The sequence below is a fragment of the Lactuca sativa genome, chromosome 8, assembly GCF_002870075.4.
Source record: "Lactuca sativa cultivar Salinas chromosome 8, Lsat_Salinas_v11, whole genome shotgun sequence".
NCBI lineage: Eukaryota > Viridiplantae > Streptophyta > Magnoliopsida > Asterales > Asteraceae > Lactuca > Lactuca sativa.
Window position 1 is genome coordinate 289,776,042 of NC_056630.2, and position 27,639 is coordinate 289,803,680.

At 39.1% G+C, this 27,639-nt stretch overlaps 1 protein-coding gene and 1 pseudogene across 1 annotated transcript; both read right to left on the reverse strand.

The window, feature by feature from the left end:
• Nucleotides 1-12,400: 12,400 nt before the first annotated feature.
• LOC111903630 (probable CoA ligase CCL8) lies at nucleotides 12,401-14,817 on the reverse strand (annotated as a pseudogene).
• A 759-nt stretch (nucleotides 14,818-15,576) lies between these two features.
• On the reverse strand, nucleotides 15,577-17,344 carry LOC122195401 (uncharacterized). Its single transcript, XM_052766759.1, has 7 exons — nucleotides 17,332-17,344; nucleotides 16,995-17,260; nucleotides 16,829-16,897; nucleotides 16,375-16,470; nucleotides 16,151-16,231; nucleotides 16,026-16,076; nucleotides 15,577-15,918 (listed from the first exon to the last, which is right to left on the reverse strand). The coding sequence occupies exons 1-7, from the start codon at nucleotides 17,342-17,344 to the stop codon at nucleotides 15,577-15,579; spliced, it is 918 nt and encodes a 305-aa protein (XP_052622719.1).
• Nucleotides 17,345-27,639: the final 10,295 nt, after the last annotated feature.

Here is a 27,639-nt window from a genome sequence, read left to right on the forward strand (position 1 = left end):
TTGTCTAAAGGAATAAGTGGATTAATTGCCACCTCTTTAGGAACACACGTCTTTTATAGTTTTAGCATTTCCGTTTCTTTTCTTTGTTTGTTATTTAAAGCTCTGTAAGTTCCATTATTTTATTATCAGAAATAAGAAAGAAGAAAACCTAGAATATTTTCTCTGCATCTCTAATGTTGCTTTATTTGGGTATAACTTTACTAATCAAAATAGGGGCCTGAACCACTACTTGGTATAAGAGCTTTCCAGTTTATGCCCAAATACATTAGATACAATAACATGACGGGTCCTAGCCAGCAGGTCAAAAAAGATAACGATGGGGTGTCTTTCCAATGCCCACTACTGACTCCAACAAACTATACCACATGGGCAATCAAGATGGATCCCATTATGGATGCTCAAGGTGTTTAGGAATCCATAGAACCAACAGCTGGATTGACTGTGGATGAGAAGGAAAACAAGATGACACGAGCCTACATCTTCCAAGCAATACCAGAGGATATTCTCATGCAGGTAGCTAAGAAGAAAACTGCAAAATAAGTGTAGGAATCATTAAGAATCTGGTACTTGGGTGCAGATCGAGTGCAAAGGGCAAGATTGCACACACTCAAAAGTGATTTTGATGCACTGAAGATGAAAGAAGGAAAGTCCATAGATGAATTCGCAGGGAAGTTGAGTGGGATAATGTAACATCCCAAAAATACGAACCAAAAACTTCATTTTTGATATAACTATTCATAAAACAATTTTTAAGAAAACATCATCAAGTTATCTCATATCATAAAAACCATAACTCATATGTCTCAAAATCATGTCATAAAATAGTAACAATGTCAGAGTACAAATCCCAAGAATCTCATATGCGGAAAATCATGTGTGTGTGATGCGCTGCTATCGTGCCGGCTCCTTTCCCTTCGCGGAAGAAGTACTTGAAACCAAAACTGAAAATCGTAAGCACAAAGCATAGTGAGTTCCCCCATCATACCACATACCATACATAACATATACTTTCTAACATATCCGGGTACTAGCTACCCCTTCGGTCGCTTTCAACCGGTAACTTGCCTAGCGTATCAGGGTGTTGGCCTATCCTTTCAGTCCTTTCGACCGGTACCTACCTAGCATATCAGGGTGTTGGCGTAGCCCTTCGGCCCATTCGATCGGTACCTCACCTAGCATATCAGGGTGCTGGCCTACCCCTTCGGTCCTTTCGACCGGTACCGAGGACTATTTCACCCCCTACTTCTACCACATAGCATCTTAGTGCATAAACATATAAGTCATATACTGCCTAGCTTATTCGGGTGCTGGCATACCCCTTTGGCCCTATTGACCGGTACTGGGGGTCTATCCTACCCCTCCTACCACTATCACATAACATCATAGAATACTAGCACATAAGCATAACAGATAGTGACATACAAGATAATTATCACAAAGACAATCATCTCTACTATAGCTCTTACTAGTGGGCCGACATTGGTGCCTTCGACCCACTTCTACTGGAAGGTAACTCACCTCGTAAAGTTGAATGTCGAATAACTGGAAGGGATCTCTAACAGCTGCTCTGATGACTCCCCAACTATCATTATCATAACACCACTTAGTCAAAATCCATAATACTTCTTAGGATAAAAAGACCATTTTACCCCTTGGTCTAATTTTGGTCCTTACCTAAGGCCCAATTCCATCTTATCTTTCCCAACCCACTATTGGCCCATTAAAGGCCCACTAATGGCCTAATTTTCTAAATTGGACCCAACTCTTCAAATGGGGCTTTTCACAAGCCCAATAAATCCTTAGCCCAAAATAAATAATTTCGAGTGGCCCAATATGGCCCAAAATGGCCCAATACTCTAAGTCTCAGCTCTAGGCCCAGAAACTCTGCTCCACTATGGGTCATGGTGCCCAAGTTTTAGGCCTAGAAACCCAAGTTCACCACTCTGCATGCGTACATGCAGTGTACCTGGCACGTACGCCCAACGTACATTGGCCTTGACCAAAACAGGAAGTTGACCCAGTGTGTGCAGCGTACTAGGGTGTACATATGGCGTATCGGCCATCTTCCTTAGGGCTTCATTTGTGACTTAATCCATTAAGTCCTCACATCTAGAATGTAGATTCAGGTCCTTTAAGGCATCCTAGTCCATAAAGTCACAAACTTTATGTGCTTGCATGCATGGTTGGGGTCAAAACATGATTTTGGTTCATAACCCAACTTTGTAACCTTCAAACACTTGCATGGTTGTGACTTAACCATCAAGGTCCGATTTTTATTACTCTAAGTGCTTCTAATAGCCCAAAAGGACAGCTCTTATGTTCTGAAACTATCAAGATTCAAGCAACCTCAACAATGGAGTCCAAAAGTGACATAAAACACCCCCAAAATCAAATCTAAACATACAATGATCAAGTATGAAGCTTGATAGCTCAAATGAGTCAAAAATGGTGCAAATCTCCTAGATCTACAAGCTATCTTTGAATCCTTGCTCCTTCTTCAAACTTCTTTCTCCTTTAAACACCAAAACAACACTCAAATGCTCTCAAGTGGCTTCCAAATCACAAGAACACACAAATATGAGTTAAGGTTTTCGTGGTGGCTGTCTAAGGGTGAGAGGGAGGCTAAACCAAAGGCATAAGGTCCTTTATATAGGGATCAAACACTGAAATTTAGGGTTTTAGAATCTGCATATGTACGTTGCGCGTACTCCTGGTACGATGCACGTATGTGCATGGCTTCCGTGTTCCAGTCTCTTGAGTACATTGAGCGTACATGGCAAGGTACGCTCCACGTACGGTTCTTCCTCAACCCAATTACAAGGGCCCAAAGGTCGAAGCCCAAACCTTTTAAAACTATTAACCGTATATAAATAAATAAAAATAGTACGTTATAAATCTCGGACGTTACAGATAAACTCAAAATACATCAACCTTGGTGCAACAATTGAAGATAGTACTTTGGTGAGGAAGCTACTTGACTCTGTTCCATAAAAGTATCTACAACTTGTGGCCTCGATTGAACAATATTTAGATTTGGATACGATGTCATTTGAATAAGCTATAGGAAGACTCAAAGCTTATGAGGATCAGTTGAGAGTTCGTACTGAAAACTCTAATGCTGAAGAGGGTTTGTTACTCACTCGGTCTGAAGGGAAAATGGGTTAAAAATCAAACAAAGGCTTTACTAATTCAGCAGGAAGAGTATGTGACTCGTCTCACAGTGAGAGGCGAGGTCGAGGAGGCCACCGTGGTAGAAGAGGAGGCTCAAGGGTAGAGGTGGTCGAGGCAATCACCAACAATCACGAGATACCAACAATAGTCAAGGAAAGGGACAAGACAAAAGTCACATACAATGTTTTAACTGTGACTTGTTTGGGCATTTTGCATCAGAGTGCCCAAATGCCAAGAGGATGCAAGCTGATGTTAATCTCACACAGGTACAGGAAGAAGAACATGCTCTTTTGTTAATTGTATGGGGGTGAAGATACTATCACACCCCCAAACCTAGAATGTCAGAAATGTCTAGGGCGGGTGACTATCATGTAGTGTATCATAACAGTTGAGTATAAATGTTCAAAGAAAACACAACCAACATATATATAATTGAAAAGGTTACATCATTCCTACGTGTTACATGTTTCAAAATGTTAATTACAATATGTTGTCAAAAGATTTGTTTAGACGCCTAAGCGTCCTATCCTCGAAGGCCAACTGTTACCTGTTCTACTGATTTCCTGAGAAAACAAGTTATTTCAAAAGAGGGTATCAACATTTAAGTTGGTGAGTTTATAAGCATTTGTATGAATATTTGTAAACCTTTTCTGTGAAATGTAATATTGTTTGCTTTCTGGAAAATCCTATATTTTCCATAAAATGATATGAAGCCTTAAATGAACCAAGACCGAAATGTATAAGCATTTTTACAACTTAACATAATGTTATGCAATTTTGTTTATATATAAAACCGTTTGAAGACTGTTTTTGCGTAAACTAAAAGTGTCTTTGTTGCTTTATGTGAGTTTTCATAACCATGCTAGATTAACCTAGACGACCTGTCGCCACGTTCTTCAAGCGTCGATGCGTTATGACATTTGTCACCACAGACCTGCCGGTCTAGATGTTGCAAGCAGCTTAGGTGCGGGATTGTCAGTCCCAATATAGATCTAAGACAACTATCACGCTCTCCCTACAAGAGACTCTGGTTATAAACAACATGACTTTCGTGTGTACTTTATAAGGTACCGTGAAGCTAATGACTCATAAGTTTGTTCAAAGAGTTTACGTGTTTTCGTACAGAAAATGTTTGTATAAGTAATTATCCCCTAAGTCTAGGATAATTGAGAAAAACGACGTGAAATATTTATATATGCATTTGATCTAATTTTACCCTTTTGCTTAACGGGTTAAAAAGGGGGTAAAGTTTCGTAAACTATATTTGTATATTTTTGTTGCAGAAAACAAGTTTGTAAACAAAACATATATATGGTTATATATATGTATAAATTTTAAAAGGATGATTTGGTATGTTTCGTAATTGTTTTTCAAATCCTTACATTTTTATTAGAAACTTTGCACGAAATAATCTTTGAGTTTGATAGTAAAGCTCTTTTTGTACTTATCACCTTTTGTTAAAATAGTAAATAAACGTATTTAAATGGTTGTGTTTTAACTTCCTTAATATTATAAACCTTGCTCAATATGTTACAAGGTTTTAATAAATCTATAAACCATTTTTCTAGTTTTAACTTTTCTGTTCACGTTTTTAGAAAATTTATAGAAAAATCATCGTAAGTCGAAATCTAAATCCGTAAACTTTGAGAGTTTAGAAAATGAGACTAATTTTTTCATGATTTTTATTATGGTTTTTAGTGGTCTCTAACTAGTGAGAAAATGTTCATCTTCACAGTCTGGTCCGAAATGATTTCTGAAATGATAGACAGTTTTGTAAAAATCGCCATAAATTGTAGAAAAATCGTATGAATGCGTGCGATTAGTCCAATGAAATGTATACACCTGAACTATTTTCATATTATACAGTTTTGAAAGATATTAAGTTTAAGATAGTCAAGACAGTCTGTGAACCGGACCCAACTTTTCTGTGAAAAAGTTGATATTGAAGTTTAGAATATGTTTTAGTGATATGACTTGTATCCCCCCTTGAAAACTTGGAAAAACTTGAAAATATATGGGTATGAACTCACCTTATGTGATTTCTTGAAGTATGGAGGGTTGAGATGAAGAGTTTCAAGTCGAGTGCACTTGAGAAACACTTGGAGATTTCGGTGATCCTATGAACGTTAACGTGTGAATATGTGTATAAATGATCTAAGATTATCATGGAGTTATGTAGGAACATTAGAAATTTGAAGAAATACTTACCAAAAAGTGAAGAAATAACTCAAGAATAAGCCTTGGAAAGATCGTTTCTAGAGAGAAAAAGAGAAGTGTTCTTGGTGAGGAAAAATGAGATTTTTAGGAGTAAAGTGTTTAAATGAATGAATAAATCCCCAGGAAGTGTTTATGTATAATATAATAAATCAAGTGGGTGAGATGATGTGATGTTTGCATTGGTTGGTGTGATGGGGACAAGGAATGACCAATGGGAAGTATGGAAGTGACATAAAGGTGGCAAGTGGGGATCCACTTGACCCACTTGTATAATATAATATCTATTTATCGTAGATATTTCTTAATATAAAAATATGACTTTGTCACGACCCAAAAATAATGACCAAAAATTTCATTTTTAAAACATTACTTAAACCATACTTATAAAACCATAACATAAGTCATAACATAAATTCATAGTATTAATTCAAAACATGTTCGTATTATCAGAGTAAACATCCCAGGCTGACTAAACAATGGTGTGTGCCATGCGATCACCCATGCTCTTCCCTCCGCTACCGGAAGTACCTGAAACCAAAACTAAAAATTGTAAGCACAAAGCTTAGTGAGTTCCCCAACCTACCACATATCATACACATAACTGCATAATGCAAATGCTGGGCCTCTCCCACTACCTCGGGCCTCGCCCGCTACAGCAGGCCCCGCCTGGCTTCAAGCCCCACTCGGTGTACATATATGTTTCTCTTAGGCCCCACCTGTCTCTGGGCCCTGCCCGCAAAGCATATACAAACATATAACATATAATAGGCACATAAACTTAGGCATAACCTAAACAGGCCATCCTACTACCGTCTAACCAATACTATCATGCAGCTCAAAAGCACATATAATAGGCACATAAAGCATCCTCCTTAGATCCTTAGTCGTAATGTAGCATGTTGTTCTACTAACTGATAATCATAACATAACATGTATGAGTATTTTGGGAGAACTTACTTGAGCTCGGTTGATTGCGTGCACCACACCCTTTTCTCCTTTCAAATTTCTTTTCTTTCTAGATTTCCTTTCACTTTTTCTAAAAACACCTTTTCTTTTCTCAAAAATTCATATTTAAGAAAGTTAATTTTCTTTTGAAAATTTCTATACCAATTCCTCAGTTTGAGTTCAGACACACCCGAAAGTATGTCTGAATCCCTCAAACCAAGGCTCTGATACCAACTTGTAACGACCCAAAAATCATGACCAAAATTTTCATTTTTAAAACATTACTTAAACCATACTTATAACACCATAACATAAGTCATAACATAAATTCAGAGTATTAATTCAAAACATGTTCGTATTATCAGGGTGAACATCCGAGGTTGACTAAACAATGGTGTATGACATGCTATCACCCCCGAGCTCTTCCCTCCGCTACCGGAAGTACCTAAAACCAAAACTGAAAACTGTAAGCATGAAGCTTAGTGAGTTCCCCAACCTACCACATACCATACACATAACTGCATACTGCAAATACTGGGCCTCGCCCGCTACAACAGGCCTCGCCTGCTCCAGGCCCCGCCTGGCTTCGAGCCCCGCTTAGTATATAGATTTGTTTCTCTTAGGCCCCACCTGTCTCAGGGCCTCGCCCGCTAAGCATATACAAGCATATAACATATCGTATAACACATACTTATAACTACTCTACTGCATTCCTGTACTGAGGCCTCGCCTGTCTTGGGCCCCGCCCCTGTCTGCTACTGATGAGTCATGGAACCCCGTCCACGGTCCTACTGATAGTGAGATACGGGCCCAGCCCACACTCACTCCTTTCCTACCTTGGGCCTTGCCCTTGCTCTGCTGCTAATGAGATATGGTACACCGTCCGCACTCTGCTATTGGTGAGATACGGGACCTCGCCCATACTCACCTCCTTACCAGGCACATATATGTATCACACAGACAACAAGTATAAACTATCATGCAAACCGTTCCTTGGGCACCCGCCCGCAAACATTGGACCTTGGTCCTGAACATCATACTGGCATATAGTGCCTAGGGCTAACCCCCGAGTCTTCCTACTCATAACTACATGGGCTGGCATTGTGGTCGTAGACCCATTCACACAAAGGGTAACTCGCCTGCACTGCTGAACTTTGCTGTTAACCATTTGTTGCTAACTGGAAATTTCCCCGACTGCCGCTTCATCGGCTTCCCGAGCTACCAAGATCACAATAGTACTTAGCCCAATTATCATATCCTTCTCAGGGTAAAATTACCATTTTACCCCTACCCCAATATAGTCCATAACTAAGGCCCAAAGTATAAAATTAAAAGGCCCAACACTAGATAGGCTTCCCAAACCCACTATTGGCCCATTAATGGCCCAATTTGCTACATTGGGCCCAATCCCTTTATTAGGCCTTACCCTAAGCCCAACACCTATACTTGGCCCAATTCACTGACTCCTGATGGACCACTAGTCCAAAGACCCAAAGCATGGCCCAAAACATAAAATCCAACACAAACAGACTACATGGGGCGTACTCTAATTTACGCTTAGTGTACAGGCACAAAGGTGAGTATGTTGGGTGTACCTACACGTACGCTCAACGTAATCCTCCTATTAAGTCATTTTTCCATTAAGTGCTTATTCATCCACTCTAGGGGCTATAAACTCAGATCCAAGTCCTTATTGATGTCTTAACCCATAAAGTTGCTTACTTTATGGCTTCTATGACTCACATAAGCTCCAACTCCAAAAACATAATCTATTTCCATGGAATAAGGTCTTAATTCATGCATGAACTCATTTGGACCTTCAAGATGCAAAATTTATGTCCTAGGGAGTCATTTAGTACCAAGGGAGGCAACCCTTGGTCTGGAAATCAGATTTAAGCCATAAAGCTTTCACCTTTAGACCAAAAACTAAACCATGCTGGATCTAAGCACCGATAAGTAGAGTTGTGAGCTTTATACCTTCAAGGAGTTCTCGAAGATGATGCTATCTCAGATCTATAAGCTCTGGCCTCCAAGGTTCCTCCTTGCCAATCTTCTTCTTTTCTCTTCCAAGCTTTAAACCACCAAAATGAGCTTCCCAAGGTCAAGATCTCACAAAATGAAGGTTGGGGCGTGCTAGGGTTTCTTTTGGAGTTGGGGAGGCTGATAATGGGCTAGGGTTGGAGCCTTAATGTTCTTTATATAGTGGCTCAACCCAAAATTAGGGTTTAAAGGCTTTTAGCGTACGCTGGGCGTAAGCCTTAAAAATTTGCGATCACTTGCTCCACTATGTTGGGCGTACCCACGCGTGTCCCAAAACGCATGCATGGCCTGCCTTGTCAACTTTTCCATTAAGGGGCCATAAATGTCAATATCTTCAAAGTGTCATAACCCCTTCATTCTAGATCCGTTTTCGATGAACTTTATACCCACGGAAAGGTGGCGAGAAGCCCTACATTTCTAATATCACACCCCGGTCCGAAACCTTCTCACATAATACCTCTAAGATTCATAAAAGACTAAAACGCCCCTAGCCTTGGCTTCCGAACTTCCATAATTGAATGATTCAGAACAGGGCGTTACAGATTTACAATTAATAAATCTTCAAGATGTGGATAAAATATTAGTTTAGGGGGTCTAAGATGTGAAAAATATGAGTTGGGTGAAAATCCCACGTCAAAAACACCAAAAACGGACTCAAAATGCAAAACTGGTCAAAAACCGGCCTTGAGAAGCGAATGTGAGACTGCTGATGCGAAGGTGGGTTCGTAGCGAACGTTGGTCAGAAGATGAAAACCTGGCCGAGGATGCGAAAGTCGGAAGAAGGTGCAAACCTGGAGGCTCGCTGCAAGACTTGCCGAGTAGGATGCGAAACGGTCTCGGTTTCGCTGCAAAAGTTGTTGGTTCCTGCGAGAGGTGTCGACGGCGAAGGTCCTCAGTCCAAAAGTGAGGTTCACAGCGAGAGGAGGGTCCATAGTCTGAAAGGGGGGTTCACAGGTGGTTGCTGGATGCGAATACCTACGAGAGTTTGTAGGTGAACAGTAACTTGCGAACCTCTTTGCCTCTTTTTGGTTTCCTTCTTTCGTTTTGAGTTGTTTTCGATCAAGGGAAGGTCTGGGATGGTATGGATGTTAAAGTTGGAAATTTGGATTTTAACTACCAAGAAAGATTGGGAGAGATCGGGAGAGAGAGAGTGTGTGAGAGAGAGAGAGAGAGATTTTGTTTTGTAGCCTTTGTTATGGTTTTTCCCCTTAGTGTTAAGATTATAAACTCTAATACACCGTGTTATGAGTGTTTTATATCCCCGAAAGACACAAAATTGAGTTTTATCGAGTCGTTACGTCACTCACCCTACTTAGGGTTTAGATTTTCTTCCCAATGGAAACTTCTGAGTGATACTTTGTATTAAGATAAAGGGTTGTACATTAGTAATCATAGAGTAAGCCGTAACATACAAGCACTAGTTGAGTTGACCGGTTTGACTCATTGACTTTGTTTGAATTTGACCCGACCAGAAATTAACGGTTGACATAGATACAATTGACTGGTTATTTCTCAATGAAGACAAAGTATTCCCAACAACAAAAAGGAATGAGAAGAATACATGGTACTTGGATAATAGGGCCAGTAATCACATGACAGGGTTGCGAGAATACTTTGCAGAACTTGATGAAAGAATAACAGGGCAAGTGAGATTCGAGGATGGATCCAAAGTGCAAATCAAAGGAAGAGGAATAATCCTGTTGGAGTGTAAAACAGGGAGCAGTAGATCATATCGGAAATATACCCTTGGGCTCCAAAGCACCAACCGAACTTAAATCCAAAATGCATAAAAGGCCTAAATTATCACTTTACGATTATACCCTTTGGATCCAAAGCACCAACCGAACTCTCAGATCACCTGATCTACATTACCCACATCCAAAGGGGTCTAAATCTCTCTTTCCCCCAAGGCCCGAAGCCTTATGATAACTGATATTCGGGTCACGACCCTGAGTTATGAAATGATTCGAAACAAGGTATTACAGTCAAAATCCTGGTCAAAGGTCAAGAGTCAACCGAGTCAACTCAGGCTGAGTATTACCAGTGTACTCAGCATGTACGCATGACGTACTTAATCATCCAGAAATAGGATCCAAAGGGATAACGTGCAACGTACTTAGAAGTATGCCTAACGTACTCGGCCAGATGACATCTTTCCCATTAAGTGCTTATTTTATTAAGTCCTTTCGTCCAAAACCCAGATCTAATCCCAAGTAGTGTTCTAAACCATAAAGTTTCCAACTTTATGATCTTGGATGGCTATTAAGGGTACAAATCTTAAAACCCTAACTTCTAACCCATTAAGACACCATAACCTTTGCATGGAAGGACTAGAAGGGCCAAGATCACACTTTTACCACTCTAGGCACTCTAAAACGTCCAAAAGGACGACTCATTTGGTCTAGTGTAGCTTATACTCAAATAGATCAAGATTATAGGGCTAATGTCACACCCTAAAACCGGAACGGCGGAAACGTTCTGGGGTGGATGACGTCATGTCAAGTATCACAACACATGCATTATAGTAATCAAAGTACAACAAAACATTGCATTAATAGTAATAGTTTTACATAATTTACATTACAAGGTATCAAAGTAATACAAGCAAATGTAATAAGTACAACATGGTACTAAGCTATCTTCATCAACAGCTCCGGGGGTGTACCTGTCTAATTGCTGACCTGAGAATACAAGTTATTTGAAAAGCGAGTATCAGCATTTTTACAAATGCTGGTGAGTTCATAAGTATTTAGTGTCATTTCATTCAAATAACTTTATAATGAAGTAGTTTAAGTATTTATAGTGCATTAGAGTTCTTTCCAGAAAATCCTATATTTTCTTTAATAAAAGCAGCCTTCTACCAAGACTGGTCAGTGTTATGTGGTAAAAAGTAGTTTTCCCTTAGTTGCTATCAATATCAAAATACTGAATTTGATTATTAAAGAAGGCAAGAGACAGCAGCACTACTAGAAAAACAGCCTTTTACGACGCGCAATGCGTGTCGTAAAATGCTCAGACGACACGCAAATGCGTGTCAAGGAAGGCCATGTCATAACGAGAAACGACACGCTTTTGCGCGTCGTCTATTTACGACGCGCATTTACGACGCGCATTTATGACACGCATTTACGACGTGCAGTTATGACACGCAATGCGTATCAAGGAAGGCCCTGTCATAAAGGAAGACGAAACGCATTTGCGTGTCGTAACCTTACGAGACGCGTGTTTATGACACACAATGTGTATCAAGGAAGCCCGTGTCATAAAGGAAGACGACACGCATTTTTGCATGTCATAATTTTAAATTTTTTTAAAATTATATATTTTTGATAGATTTACTAATTTTCAAATTAAATAACACATTAAAAGTCTCATAATACAAAATAAAATACCATAAACAATAAAGATAGTTCGTTGCACTAAGGACAGTGTTAACAAAATAATGTAACACTATATACCATAAGTACCCTCAAGTAATCAATCTCTTACAATGTTACTAAAATACCCTCATCTAATCAATGTCTTACAAAGTTACTAAGAGACTTAGATACTCAGTTGGTATGAAATATGGCACTAAGAAGCCCAAAAATTGTTTGTGTTCTTCCTGTTCCTGGTGGATCCTACAAGGACAAAAGGTAAGAGTTAACATTTTCAAAGTACAATGCCTCAATATGGAAATCAATGGTAAAAGGAAAATCTGAATAAGAACAAACTTTATACATATATACAAGGAAGTATTATAATACACAATAACAACAACAAATACGAAATTACACTTTGCTTACCTTTTCTTATGGCCACCTCCAGCATTTCGTTTTGTTTCAATTGCAATGCTAGATGTGTATGACCTTGGCCTGTATAAAAGGCCTATCTTCATTTATTAGATATTTTTATTTGAACAATTTGTGTATATAAACTAGAAAACATGGATTAATTACATAAAACTATGGAGGGAATAGGGATACCTTGTATGGAGCAAGCTTCTGTTTAGCCCATGAAGAGAGTTCATCCAAAGTTATTGCAGGTTTCAAGTCTTTTCACGGGCTTTCTTTGTCTGCATATCTGGCACAATTATTGCAGTCACTGCTTCTCCATACGTATTATCTGGTAACCCCAACACGCAACATTCTGAAATCACTAGATGCTGGACAATCAAGTCAAATTAAATGAAGGCAAATTCGTAAATTTCCATGATTTTCAATATTAAGTTGTTTTTTTCTACGCTAAGTCAAAAGAAAACATCCACATATAGCTTGTTAGATGAAAGGGTTGTTTCCTTTTTACTTAATAGTTTAAGCACTTAATTTGGAAAGCTATACATCTTTGTTTCTTCTTAAATGAATCTGGATTGAATGGCTTAATGGGTTGAGCTAAAAAACCTAGCTTAATGTATTAAGACACTAAATCTTTACCTATTTTCTCTTCTTTTTTATTCTCAGGTCCTCTCATGTTAAGATTGATGAATATTATGAGATAGCTTAATGACTTAATGACTTTCTATACCCCCACTTCGTGCACATGTGTGTGTGTGGGGGGGGGGGGGGTAATTTGTATTTTTTGAATTTAATTTAATTTAATTTGTATAACGAATAACATATAGTTCTAGATTTTTGTTAATTTTGCTAACCTCGACTCCTGGAAAGGGTTTGCCTACAGTGCCTCTTTTCGTATTCCTTTTAACGGATTTGAAAGTGCCATCACAAACTAAAAGGGCAACAACGCAGAAAAAATATAATCACCATTAGACGCAGTTGGCTTCCAGCTGTTGCAGAAGCAGCTTGTAAGTCTGGATCCATTGCATCATAGCCTTGTATCAGCCTAGTGTACATGGTTGGAACCTAAAATAAAAATATATAAAAAAATAAAAATCAGATATTATATGGACAAGGACATAAATAGTAAATAATTCTAGTCATTATATGATACGGAAGTTAAATAACATTTTTTTTTTGGTTTTCTTAATTATAACTTTCATACACAGAATATATTTTGTATACGCAACATAAATGAGAAAGATAAAAGAGGCAAGAAAAAAAATATTTTTCCATGTTGTTTTAAATATTAAAAAAGAAATGGCATACCCCTGTAAATACAGTAATTGCATCATCAAGCTTAGTCCCATCTTTTGGGTATTCACGCCATCTTTTCCAAATACCACTCACATTAAACTTTGGCATAAATTCAACCTAAAACAACATAAAAAATATATATAAACTTACAATTGGTGACAATAAAGAATTTTACTTAATTCCAAATAACATAAAAGTAATTGCTTACCATGGACCCCGCATAAAGAGGAGCAAATAATGCATTGAGGAGCCCATGAATATGTACATATTAAATTAAGAATCAACAAGAAATGTGAAAAATTTTTGAAAAAAAAAGGAATTGAAAGTAATTATTTTAATGTTTATTTAAGGATATGGTGTAATGGAAGACAATGTAGAAAAAGATCACTTGATGTGTATTCCCAAGCTGTTGATAATGTTTTCACCTGAAATTATGCAGGAAAACAGCAATTAGAAGATCATAGATAAGTTTTTTTCTTAAAACATATACGAATATTTCACAAGTTTGGTTTTTAAAGTATTGTCTTCCAAAACTTTAAATTACCTATGCTAAAATGCTACTGTGTGTATCAACAACTCCTTTAGGTTTCCCAGTTGTTTCACTAGTATACAAAATCAATGTTGGATCATCGTCTGTATGAATAAGACAATTTTATATTATTATTGTATATGAAATTATATATATATATATATATATATATATATATATATATATATATATATATATATATATATTAAAGAACATGGATATATACCTTTTATGTTATTTGTAAATACAATCTCCTTTTGATGTACAACACCATTATCTACTGCTTGTGAAGTCATAGTAGGAACATTTGGTATTAGAGAAAATTGAGCTGCAGTTTTAGCTGCAACTTTTTGCGTAAGCTCCCTATGATCATCAGTACTCAAAATCATGGACACATCCTTCAAAAGTCAAATTAACAATGTTGTATTATTAGGAGAATAAAATTGTATCTTACAAAGGCCACATAAACCACATTAAAAAAAGGGTATGTTAATTGAATAAGGAGAAAAGAGTCATTTTATTGAATTTCATTTCTTCCTATTAAAGAAATTTTAGCAATATCATCCAAATACAAAGCAATTTCTTCCAAATAAAAAACATAGGAATCTAGAAAAGTTTAAGGTTGTTTTGAGAGCAAACCGAGTCAGTCATGACATGTAACAACTCAGCTTCAGGGTAACTGAGTGCAAGTGGAACAGCTACACCTCCATTTAACCATATTGCAAGTACTCCAGCAACAAACTCAGCACAAGGTTTAGCCACAACACCTATTCTAGTTATAAGAATGAAGAAACAATAGTGTTTGGGATCTATGGTGTTGATATTGCAAAGAAAACAAAGGCCCATTTGATTCACATAATCTATTTGGAAGGAATGGAATATGTCGAAGCAATTGGAATCTGAAAGAATTGCAATCTGTTAATTGTTTGGTTGGCAGAAAGTGGGAAGCAAATCAATCACAATCATTTGCTATTTTCTGTTTGATTTGTAAATTTATCAAATAAATGGGAATGTAAATTATGTTAAGGAAGAATGTGTTTGTGTTTTAAAGGGTTTATGAGAAAATTTTAGTCATTTAATGAAGAAATAAAAATAGAAATCAAATCCTACCACCCACCCCAAGAAATGACAAAATCCGTCAAACATTGATTTCTGAAGGAGATCCTGGAATACAGTTCCCTTAGTTTAGCAACCAAAAAAACAAAATGGAATTCAAGATTCCAATTCCTTCAGATTCCCACAGAATCCACGAACCAAAACATATGTTCAATATTCATAATCTATGTTTCCCTTCCCAAACAACAAAAGAAGATGCAATTAAAATAGGGAGGACTATTGCTAATATTAAACTAATCATTATGTCTTAAGAAGGTTAGCAGAGAAGCAAGGGTAAACAGGTAAACAGTGAAAGCAGAGATACTTGCCACCAAGCATAAAGCACATACTATCAATACAAGCAGAAAGTAAAGAGAGAACAAGAACATAAAAAAAAATACATGCTTTCACGATCACGATCAGGTTCTCTAATTTCCCTTTATTTTTCTTTTTTATTTTTCTCTTTATTTATCTTTAACCTCTCTATCATGGCCCTTTTCCCTGTCCCTTTCACTCCCATGTCTTTCTGATCTTGCTTCCACTTCGATGTGGTCTTTCATGTTCTTTCTCTTTCTCTTGATCTCTATCTTCCCTTTCTTTCTGAGGTTCACGTCCATGTTCCCTTTTTACCCTCACTCTGTCCCTCTCCCTATCCCTGTCACCACCTCTGTCTCTTTCTCTTTCTCTTTCTCTATCTTTATCTCTACCCTTTCCATTTCTGTCCTCCCTGCTCCTATCTTTATCCCTATCTCTGTATCTTGTTTCACGGGTACCCCTTTGTTTGTCTCTATCACTCCTATCCCCATCTTTTGGAGATGAACAATGGTGATAAGAGCGTCTCAGCATCCTCTTCTAATGGAGCCCTACAATATTTATATTCATGCACATTCTCATATTATGCATTCTCTCTCATATATGATATATCTAAATCCAAATGCTAATCAAATGAAAATGTTGACCTGTCGTACTCCCAAGGCTGCTTGCAATGGTGTCATCTTCACATAAGGAACCTAAAACCTCATATCCATATCATTCTTAACTCTATATGTATGATAATAAGTAAAATTGTGTATATAATTATTACCTTGGCTGTCACAAGCTCCCATAAAAAAATCACAAAACTTAAAACATCCACCTTTTCATCATATTGTTGATGATTTATAACCTGCAAACCACGACAATACATAAGTAGTTCCATTCATCATGGTAAATTTAGAGTTTAGAGGATGATTCACAAATTAGTTAGGGTTTATCAGTGAAAAAGGAAATATCTTCAAATATTATATGTAAAGAGGAAGAAAGAGAAACCTCAGGAGCCATCCATCTGTATGTTCCAGTCTCTGCTGTCATAACTCCCCCTTGACTCAGAAACCGGGCAACCCCAAAATCCGCCACCTTTACAACCTAAAATTAAAATGTTAAATTAAATTTAAAAAAACAGAGAAACAGTTAAGAAGCTAATAAGTCAAAGTGTAATTAATGCCTTTCTAGTTTTTACATTGAGTGTCGATGAGCAAATTTGCAGTCTTGAGAGCCCTATGAATTATGTTGGTTTCTCATTTTAGGTGTCCAACTCCTGAGAAGGCCTCTGCCTCTGATCAAGAAAAAGTGGAGGAGGGTCAGCAGACAAAAAATGAGTCCCAAGAATTAGCTGGGATGGTGCCTGAAACTGAAACTGCTGGTGAAAGAAGCAGTGGTATCATAAATCAAAACCACTGTAATCGGTGGATTTATTTACAAGAATTAGAAATTATTGACTTACCTCAAGTTGAGCTTGTAGCGACATAACGTAATTGATGATTTTATCGACCATGAGTGCTTTTCCAGTGACCTAAGAACATGATTTCACATTTTGATTTCACCGACCTTTTTGATTTCACCGACCTAAGAACACGATTCTGAATTGGCGATGGAGACGAACCAGAAACCTTTAGAGGTGGCGATCTGGCGGTGGTGAATTCTCTTTCTACAACACCGGCGACTCTGATTTTGATGACATCGGCGGTGAAGGATTCTCTTTCTACGACACCGGTGGCTCTCAAATTGATTGAGGTAGAAGACGAAGCAGTAAGCGGTGGAATGTATTTAGGACTTAACCAATGAATGGGCGTTGGGAAGAAGTAAACGATAACGGAGTTGGGGTTGCGTTTTTGGAGGCTTCGTATAGGGCGGTGGTGGTGAAAGGGTTTTGGCTCTGAACAGTAAAGAACAAAGACGGTGAGGTTAGTGTAGTAATTTGGAAGATAGATGGTGATGGGGAAGAACGGTCGTCTTTCATTGGAAGTCGACAGCAGTGGGAGACACTCAGAAGGGGCGAAGAAGCAGCAGATAGCGGAAGGCGAACAGAGGTTTGAGAATCAAGAGAGAAGAAAGAAAGAAATGGGGTTTTCAGCGGGGATGAGCTAGGGTTTCAGCCGGTGGAAACAAAGCGGGCTTTTTAATTTTTGGATTTCATTTCCCCCTCGGATGAAACGCGTGTTTCATTAAAATTTATAAAGCGACATGGTTAGACGACACACATTTTATTTAAGATGCTCTCTGTGTTTTTTTTATTTTTTATTAGACACTAATTTTATGGCGTGCAAAAATGCGTGCCCTCTATGCTTCATATTTTGGAAAATTGACATCAATTTTTAGGGCACGCTCAAATGCGTGTTCTCTATCAGCGCGTTTCATTGATTGCGCGAAGTAAAAGGTTGTTTTTCTAGTAGTGCAGGGAAATAACATATGCCTCAGCAGTGAGTACTGCTGACTAAGGCAAAGGAATCACAGACTCCAGGAGAGTATCGAACGAACGACACGCCTGGCTCAGTCTAACAGAAAGAGACACAGACCCCAGGCGGTACCAAATGATAGGTACAGCTAGTAAGGTCTAATACAGTGAAAACAGACCACAGACAGTACCAACTGAATGATACGTCTAGCAAGGTCTAAAACAGTGAATACAATGGATACATACCCCAGACAGTATCAAATGAAAGATACGTCTTGTAAGGTCAAAATAGAGAAAGCAGACCCCAGACAGTATCAAATGAAAGATACGTCTTGTAAGGTCAAAACAGAGAAACAAACCCCAGACAGTATCAAATGAAAGATACGTCTTGGAAGGTCAAAATAGTGTGACTCTGAAAATGGATTACCAGCATACAGTGTAAATTGCTGGCGAAATACCGTTACCTTAAGGCCAATGAATTATAAGGTAACCCGGGATACTCGTAACCATACTGACTAGAGTACCAGAAGCCCTACAAGCGTCTAAAATATGACATTTGACACCCGTTGGCTTGGTAGGCCGGGACTGTAGCTGGCAATCTGGGTGCGGGGTTGTCAATCCCGTATAGATCTATACACATAATGTCCGCTCTCCCTACAGGAGACTCTGGTTACCAACTAGACGACGGAGAAGGCCGTGTCCTGAAGATGCATCCCAAATAGTGGGTAGAGACTTCCAAATAGTGGGTTTCTAATGTAAGCGTTGAACTAGAGGTAGATACTTCCAAATAGTGGGTAGTGTGTTTCTAATGTAAGTGTTGAACTAGAGGTAGAGACTCTTAACTGAACTGACTAGAGCATTCCTATATGTCCATACTCATATACATAATATATAACTAATGAATCAAACGACCTTCGGACGGCCATTCGATCCCACCAGACCACATCTCAACGAAGAAAAGGAAATAGGGCGGACGAGCCTTCCTAAGTCTTTCAATCATTACTTATATGTACCTATATAAGCACAGACATACATCTAACTACGACTGAGTGTGTATCAAGTAGAAGTGATTCTTGTGAAGTAGGAGTGTCTAACAAGTGAAGTAGGAGCGGTTGCAAGTGAAGTAGGAATGTCGAACAAGTATAAGCGTATCACGAAGTAGAGACGACAATAAGTGAAGTAAGAGCGTCTATCAGGTATAAGCGACTACAAGTATAAGTGAAATAGAGACAATAACAGGTATAAACGCATCACAAAGTGAAAAGCGTTATCGAGTAGGAGTTTAAAATAAGTGAAAGCGAAGCAGCGGTAACTAACAAGTAGACGTATATAACGTGAAAATCTTGGAAAAACCTTTATACTTAGGAAAATCACATTTTGGAATTCTTTGGTAAAATGAGTTTGAAAACATTTAGAAATCTTTGGAACCTTTATAAACCAGTTTGAAATGAATTTATATAAAACAGTATAAGTAAGAGTTTTGAAATAAACGAAAACCTTTTTGAAAACCATTATAGTGTCCTACTCGGTAAAACAGTGTACAGAGTGGTAAAATCTTGTGCATGCGGGTTATCAATCACATGCGATTGATATGATAACTGGAATGTTTAACTTGTATTCCCCCCCTATAAAACATGTAAAAACATTAAAAAGGTTCATTCAGGGGTATGAACTCACCTGGTATAAGTAGGTCTGACGAAGGTGCCGTTTGGACGTTCGGTGTCACGTAAGGACTCGAACACACTCAATGACCTATTTAACATATGATAACATATGTTCACATACAATTAGTATATCTAATACTAATTAAACACGTATACGCACTGAAAGGAGCGGAAAACACTTTGGTTAAGTGTTTGGGTGTCCCAGGTAGCGTCTAAAGGTGTGTATGGCTTAGGAATGGAGTTTACTCTCCAAGAGTAAACTCCCAAAGCTTAGTTTACGGCCCAGGGACATCTCACCATGATTTTACGGCTGTAAACTCATGGTGAGGGGTTCTAGTGTGTTTTAAGGCTTCTAGCTTGTTTATGGAATTATTCTAGGTCCAAAACTATATAGTATGAGTGGGTTTAAGGTCTTTAAGGGCATCTTAATGGAGTTTACGGCCCGGGGACAACTCCTAAGGGAGTTTACGGCCGTAAACTCTCATTCCTTGAGTTTTGTGAAGTTTCAAGCCCTTATATCACTTCTAGTAATTATTCAAGGCTATAGGGGTGTTTGGGGTTCCAAGAGTGCTCTCCTTTAGAGTTTATGGTCCAAATGACCAATCCTAGAGAGTTTACGGCCGTAAGCTCTATGGCTTGGCCGTGAACTCTCATACATACACAACTCTTTGATTTTAAGCCCTTCTTTCAACCCTATCTGTGACAACCCAAATTGTTCCGTTACATTTCCCCGTTACCGTTAACGGAATATTCCAGTTATAAAAGTTCGGTTAATTAGAGGTCTTCAATTTAATAAACATTTCAATTGTTTATGTTTAATATGCCATTAAGTCGTGATGAAAGGGAATAAAAACACAGGACACACAATTCCATTTATTTGGAAAATGTTAAGTGTTATTATTACGACCACTAAATCGGGTGCGACCAAAAGCCCCGTATAACGGCAGTATTGGGTAGAATTCCACTGAGCTCCAACTCCCACCCATATATAAAGGGGAGTAAACTCCATTTGGAGCTTTTCCACCCTCTCTCTCTCTCTATACTCTCTCTCTAGGCTCGTTTTCGACTCAAAAACCGTGATTTCTGACTCCTAAACATAAGACTATCAACCCTAACTTGTTCTATGTGTACATTATTGTCTTTTTAGCCTAAAAATCACAAGATTGAGACATGAAAAAGGAGTTTACGGACTAAGTGCCTCCTTAGGCCGTAAACCCCCAAAAGATGGCCAAAATGACTCAAGAATGTCCCTAATGGCTTAGAAATAAATTAAGGGTTTTACCTAGGAGTGTTTGAGCATGAAAACACAATGATTTAGGGCATAAAAGAGAGTTTACGGCCCAAGCACATGCTTAGGCTGTAAACCCCTCAAAACTATGTTAAAATGCCTCCAAAACACTCCCAAACCACCCTTAGGCTTCATACATAATTTAGGGAGTTAGTAATTGGGGTTTTGATCACTTAAACACATCAAAATGAAGGGGAAAAAGGAGTTTACGGCCCAGGTATGTACCAAGGCCGTAAACTCCCAAAAGCATGCCCAAATGTTGGTTTTTGTCCCCTAAACGACCTTAGACATTTACCATAAAATACTAGGATTGAAACAAGGGCTTAAACTCAAAGAATGGAGGGTGTATGAGAGTTCACGGCCAAGCCATAGAGCTTATGGCCGTAAACTCTCAAAGGTTGGTCATTTGGACCATAAACTCTAAAGGAGTGCCCTCTTGGAACCCCAAACACCCCTATAGCCTTGAATAAATTACTAGAAGTGATATAAGGGCTTGAAACTTCACAAAACTCAAGGGATGAGAGTTTACGGCCGTAAACTCCCTTAGGAGTTGTCCCTAGGCCGTAAACTCCATTATAGTGCCCTTAAAGACCCTAAACCCACTCATTCCTTTTAGAATTGGACCTAGAATAATTCCATGAACAAGTAGAAGCCTTAAAACACACTAGATACCCTCACCATGAGTTTACGGCCGTAAACTCATGGTGAGTAGTCCCTGGGCCATAAACTAAGTGTTAAGGGTTTACTCTTGGAGAGTAAACTCCATTCCTAAGTCATACACACCCTTAGACGCTACCCGGGACACCCAAACACTTAACCAAAGTGTTTTCCGCTCCTTTGAGTGCGTATATGTGTTTAATTAGTATTAAATATACTAATTGTATGTGAACATATGTTATCATATGTTATATAGGTCATTGAGTGTGTTTGAGTCTTTACGTGACACCGAACGCCCAAACGGCACCTTCGTCGGACCTACTTACACCAGGTGAGTTCATACCCCTGAATGAACCTTTTAAATGTTTTTACATGTTTTATAGGGGGAATACAAGTTAAACATGCCAGTTATCAAATCAATCACATGTGATTGATAACCCGCATGCACAAGATTTTACGACACTGTACACTGTTTTACCGAGTAGGACACTATAATGATTTTATAAAAAGGTTTTCATTTGTTTCAAAACTCTTACTTATATTTTTTTATCTAAATTCATTCTAAACTGGTTTATGAAAGATTTCCAAAGGTTTTCAAACATGTTTTTACAAAAGAATACAAGTTGTGATTTTCCCGAGTATAAAGGCTTTTCATCAAAGTTCACTTTCACGACGTATGATTTTACTTGTTAGTTACTACTGCTTCGCTTTCATGTATTTTAAACTCCTACTCGATAACGCTTTCACTTCGTGATGCGTTTATGCTTGTTATTGTCTCTATTTCGCTTATACTTGTAGTCGCTTATACTTGATAGACACTCTTACTTCACTTATCGTCGTTTCCACATCGTGATACACTTACACTTGGTACACTTATACTTCGCGATTCGATTATCCCACTCTGTATGCTTATACTTCACGAATCAGATGTTCCACTGTACGCTTATACTTCACGACTCGGATATTTCACTGTACACTTATACTTCACAAATCGGTTATTCCACACTATACACTTATACTTCACGATATGATTCCACTTGATACACCCTCAAGCGTAGTTAAATGCATGTCTTTACTTGTATAGATGCATATAAATAATGATTGAAGGGCTTAGGAAGGCTTGTCCGCCCTATTTCCTTTTCTTCATTGAGATGTGGTCTGGTGGGATCGGATGTCCATCCGAAGGTCGTTTGATTCATTACTTATATACTATGTACACAAGCATAGACATACGAGTTTACTTCAGTCAATTCAGTTAAGAGTCTCTACCTCTAGTTCAGCACTTACATTAGAAACCCACTAATTGGAAGTCTCTACCCACTATATGGGATGCATCTTCAGGACACGGCCTTCTCTGTCGTCTAGTTGGTAACCAGAGTCTCCTGTAGGGAGAGCGGACATTGTGTGTATAGATCTATACGGGATTGACAACCCCGTACCCAGACTGCTAGCTACAGTCCCGGCCTACCAAGCCAACGGGTGACAAATGTCACATTTTAGACGCTCGTAGGGCGTCTGGTACTCTAGTCAGTATGGTTACGAGTATCCCGGGTTACCTTATAATTCTTTGGCCTTAAGGTAACGGTATCACACCGGCAATTTACACTGTATGCTGGTATCACTTTTTCAGAGTCACACTGTTCTGACCTTACAAGACGTATCTTTCATTTGATACTGTCTGGGGTCCGTATTCTCTGTTTTGACCTTACAAGACGTATCTTTCATTTGATACTGTCTGGGGTCTGTATCCACTGTATTCACAGTATCCACTGTATCCACTGTTTTAGACCTTGCTAGACGCATCTTTCATTGGATACTGTCTGCGGTCTGTATTCACTGTTTCGGACCTTACCAGTTGTATCTTTCATTTGGTACCTTCTGGGGTCTGTGTCTCTATTTGTTAGACTGAGAGACTGAACCAGGCGTGTCGTTCATTCGATACTCTCCTAGAGTCTATGATTCCATGCCTTAGTCAGCAGTCCTCACTGCTGAGGCATATGTTATTCCCTGATGTCACTTGCTTTCCTCGATAATCAAATTCAGTATTCTGATAATGTCAGCAATTTAGGGAAAATGACTTTTTACCACATAACACTGACCAGCCTTGGTAGAAGGCTGCTTTATTAAAGAAAATATAGGATTTTCTGGAAAGAACTCTAATACACAGTAAACACTTAACTACTTCTTTATAAAGTTATTTGTAAAAGTCACTAAATACTTATGAACTCACCAGCATTTGTAAAAATGTTGATACTCGTTTTTCAAATAACTTGTATTCTCAGGTTAGCATTAGAACAGGTACATCCCAGGAGCTGTTGATGAAGATAGCTTAGTACCACGCTGTATTTATTATATTCACTTGTATTACTTTGATGTATTGTATTGTAACCTTGTAAAACTGTTACTATTAATGCAATGTTTTGTTGTACTTTGATTACTATAATGCATGTGTTGTGATACTTGACATGATAATATCTACCCCAGAACGTTTCCGCCGTTCCGGTTTTGGGGTGTGACAGATTGGTATCAGAGCATTGTTTATAGTGATCTAAGTATATCAATTCATAAAAGATATACAACCTATAAAAACAAAGGGATAAAACTCTCTGACCAAGAATTATACTTTAAAATATAACCATATTTTACCAAAGTATAATAACATCCAAAACCTAAACACTCGAACAAAAGTATCACAAGAAGAACAATAATAAAAGTCTTCGGATGTTGAGCACTACAGTCAAACCTGGGCAGTTATGTAATCGTAAGCTGGGATAAATGTAACCTGATCAACTACATTTATCCGAGATGCGATGAACGTGTGCTTGGGAGTGATAGTGGTGTACAACAGGTCTGAAACTTACCAACTAGGAATGCTAGAGCCAAACATAAAGTTAAAATACTATAGGAGTATTTTAGAACGCTAAAAGGTCCACACTAATCCCAGAATCATATTCAGAAGATAAGAATCAAACAAGAATTAAAATACCATAGGGGTATTTTAGAATACATAAACAACCTTGTGTGAATAACTAAAAGATCCTTATTGATATACCTACAACTACAGAGGGTGTACTCCCAAGGTTATATATAATAAGGATCCCATAGGCTAAGAATGTGTGGTTTCGCTCTATTTCCTTTTCCTCGTTGGGATGTGGTTCTAGAGTAGTATCACATATTCGAAGGCCTATCGGATCTAAGCTATATATGATTTGTATACCCTGTGTAATCATAGCAAACTCGATATGGATCCTACAGTGAAATGTTAATAATCTCTTAGGATTCTTTAGACATTTCCATTCTCGCACGAACCCTGTAGAAAACCCTACCCACTTCAGTGCATAACAGAAGAGTTGAATTCGACCCCGAAGAGGTTCATTGAGAAGATTTCCTGTTCGGAAATAAATGAACTGGGTCGAGACTATTGAATGCACCAAGTCCATGTTCTTTTAGGGACAACGGTGAGAAATTCGCCTAAACTTCGGAGATTCCCAGTCATCCATCATGAAGTGGTGACACCCAGAGTTGGAATCAGAAGGAAGGCGGAGTGGAAATTCAATATGTCCATACGAGGAGAGAACCCTAGGTAACTATCCGAAGGAAACCAACGCCGATTCCAGTCAAAGATACGAGGCAGACAGCGGGAGCCAGTGCATGGAACCCGAGAAGTGTCTTTTCCTCGTGTTCGTCACGCTAATACACCCATAAAATAATACAATAGTGAGTTAGTGGTTACACTACTCACGCTATGTGTTAGGTAAATCATCGTTTCCCGTTGCCAGATACACGATTAGGGCGGATCCTCGCACCTTTATTGAGAGAATTTTAGCCATCTGCCCTTGTGAGCCTCTCTTTCCGCAGTTCGTTCTGAACCATTCTCAAATCTCTCCAGGCCGGAGAGTGAAACCTGTCCCAGTATAAAGGTAACTTAGTAGGAACGACTCGCATCTTATGGCCTTTTTCCAATACTCATACTCTTACCTTGATTACCAAGACTACATCATAGGGATGTAGGTCGACACTCAGACAACCAGTACCCGAGGCACGGGAAAAATTTATGCCTAATACGTTCAGGACAGAAATGTCCAGGGTTAACCATCGTCTCTCATTACCTTGTATTCCTTTCCGTGTAGGAAAAACCATGCCACCGAAGAAGCGTAACCAGTCCTCAAGCAAGAAACCTACACTCTTATTCGATGAAGCTACGTTCCAAGCTGCAATCTGAGCAGCCGTAGCAGCTGTCATGGCTCACCTGAATGCTAACAACGCCAATGTTAGCAAGGTGCCTGTCGGGATTTCCAATCCTGGCAATGGACAGCAGCAACCAACACTTTCATACCCAGTCACACAAGCACCTCAAACGAACCCACTAAAGAGAAAAATCAAGATTGAGGAGGGAAGTACCTCGGCTCAAGGACCTTCCGAAGGGCAACGAGCTGAGACGGTCGTTGCTCCTGAAAATCCTTCCCTCCCGACCTCAAGAAGACCATACCTAGGAGACCTTCCCCACTGCAGCAAGTGCAACTACCATCATCATGGTGCCTGCCGGGAACTCTATTGTGCTAGGTGCAACATGAAGGGTCATACTGCTCGCGTATGCAGAACTCCGATGGAGCGTATTGCATCAATCACCAAAGTGACGACCAATCCAGTTTGCCACCTATGTGGTAAAATGGGACACTTCAAGAAGGACTGCCCAACCGAAGGGAAAGACAAAGACACAGAAGGGGCCTGAAACTACTGCTTAGGGAGAAGCGGCAAGGAACTCGTTAGATTTTGGTACGTCTCTCGATCTCGGATAACTAAACTAAGAACAATAAAAGACTAATTCAAATGTAAATTCTTCCCAGTAAGGCGAAAGTCGCAGCATTGTTATAAAATTTAAAATTCATTAGGTAAAACTATAATGGCTAAACATATACGTTACGACCATGTATATTTAAGATGGACAGACCTAGAGTGAGCGAATGCCGCCTCATTTCCTGTTCCTCGTTTGGTTGTGGATTTAAAGCGGGGTCGCTCAGTCAACAGTCCTCCCCACCTTAAATATACATGACAAGTATATGTGAGGTGATTATAGAAATGCCTCGTGAGAATCCGTTCATGAAAAGGTACTCTATTCGGAAACACTTAGGACTCTCTATAGTACCGCGTCGACTCTATCGGTCCAAGTATCCACGGTAGTGATACATAGGACGAAACCCGAGACGCCAAGAACTTGTGTGCCTGTTCGGCACATGACTCTATCGATCTTCACTTTACATCATGTCGGAGTGTGCCAACTTCGACGACTCTATTGATCATGGTTTGACTTCGTGCAACCATGTGTACGTCCTTAGTGCTGTGCAAAAAGAACTTTCTCCATAGCCATGTCGGCAAATAACGGTTCTTCCGAACCTAAACCTAACACAAATAATCAAACCTAATGCGATCCGTCAATCGTCCCTCTTATCTCAAACCTTCCGAAGTACCCAAGAGAGGGTACCCCGCACTGTTGACCGACCCCTCGTAGTTAGATGGACACCGAAGTGAACGACACTACAGATACTCTAAAAAGACGACCACCAACCGAAGCATACTCCGTAGATTCCCCCGGGAGACCCTTCACACCTCACACATCAGGTTCGTGAACCTAGAGAATAGAACTCATGAGGCTGACCACTATAACCAGGTATACTGCTGGCATACATCAAGTATTGGCGGTTAAGCCAAGCATGAGCTCTACCACGAACCTCTTCGCAAAACACTTTCACCCTATTCCATAACATAGGAGCTGGAGTCAAGGGAATCACTGCGGGTTAAGCTAGTAAAGTTTCGAGTGATGAGACCCTATACTCACTAGAATTGATCTAGACCGAGGAAACTCAGAACCTTCGGAAGAGTAGTTGCAGTAGATGCTCTTACTACTCAGGCACCTTGCCCACCCTGTTATAAACAGGTAGTGCCTATCATCCTCCACCCTCTCGCATGGAGGAAATCGTCGTCGCCCTGTAAGACGATGAAATACGCTTTCCAAAGTGAACACTAGAATACCGAGAACCACAGGATAACCTTCACAGCCAAGAATACTTGGTCAAGTGCGGAAGAAGTTGCATTTAAAACTCATGACCCAGATCCCGAAAGAGATTATAGACTTGACACTAGCCTTGGTGTTAGTCGAAGGGTTATGCAGGAACATACGCTTTCCGCACTAGAATAAAGCAAAGTCTTAGGGATTCATTGGACTATTAGGTGTTCCACGAATACCATCTCAC

Bases quoted from the DNA above. Each gene is read 5' to 3' on its own strand.
- LOC122195401 (XM_052766759.1), bottom strand. The intron at 16,471-16,828 runs GTAAGTCAATAA...TTTTAATTTTAG, and splicing joins CGCTACAAGCTCAACTTGAG to GTTGTAAAGGTGGCGGATTT. The intron at 15,919-16,025 runs GTCAACATTTTC...GGGCTCCATTAG, and splicing joins CAGCCTTGGGAGTACGACAG to AAGAGGATGCTGAGACGCTC.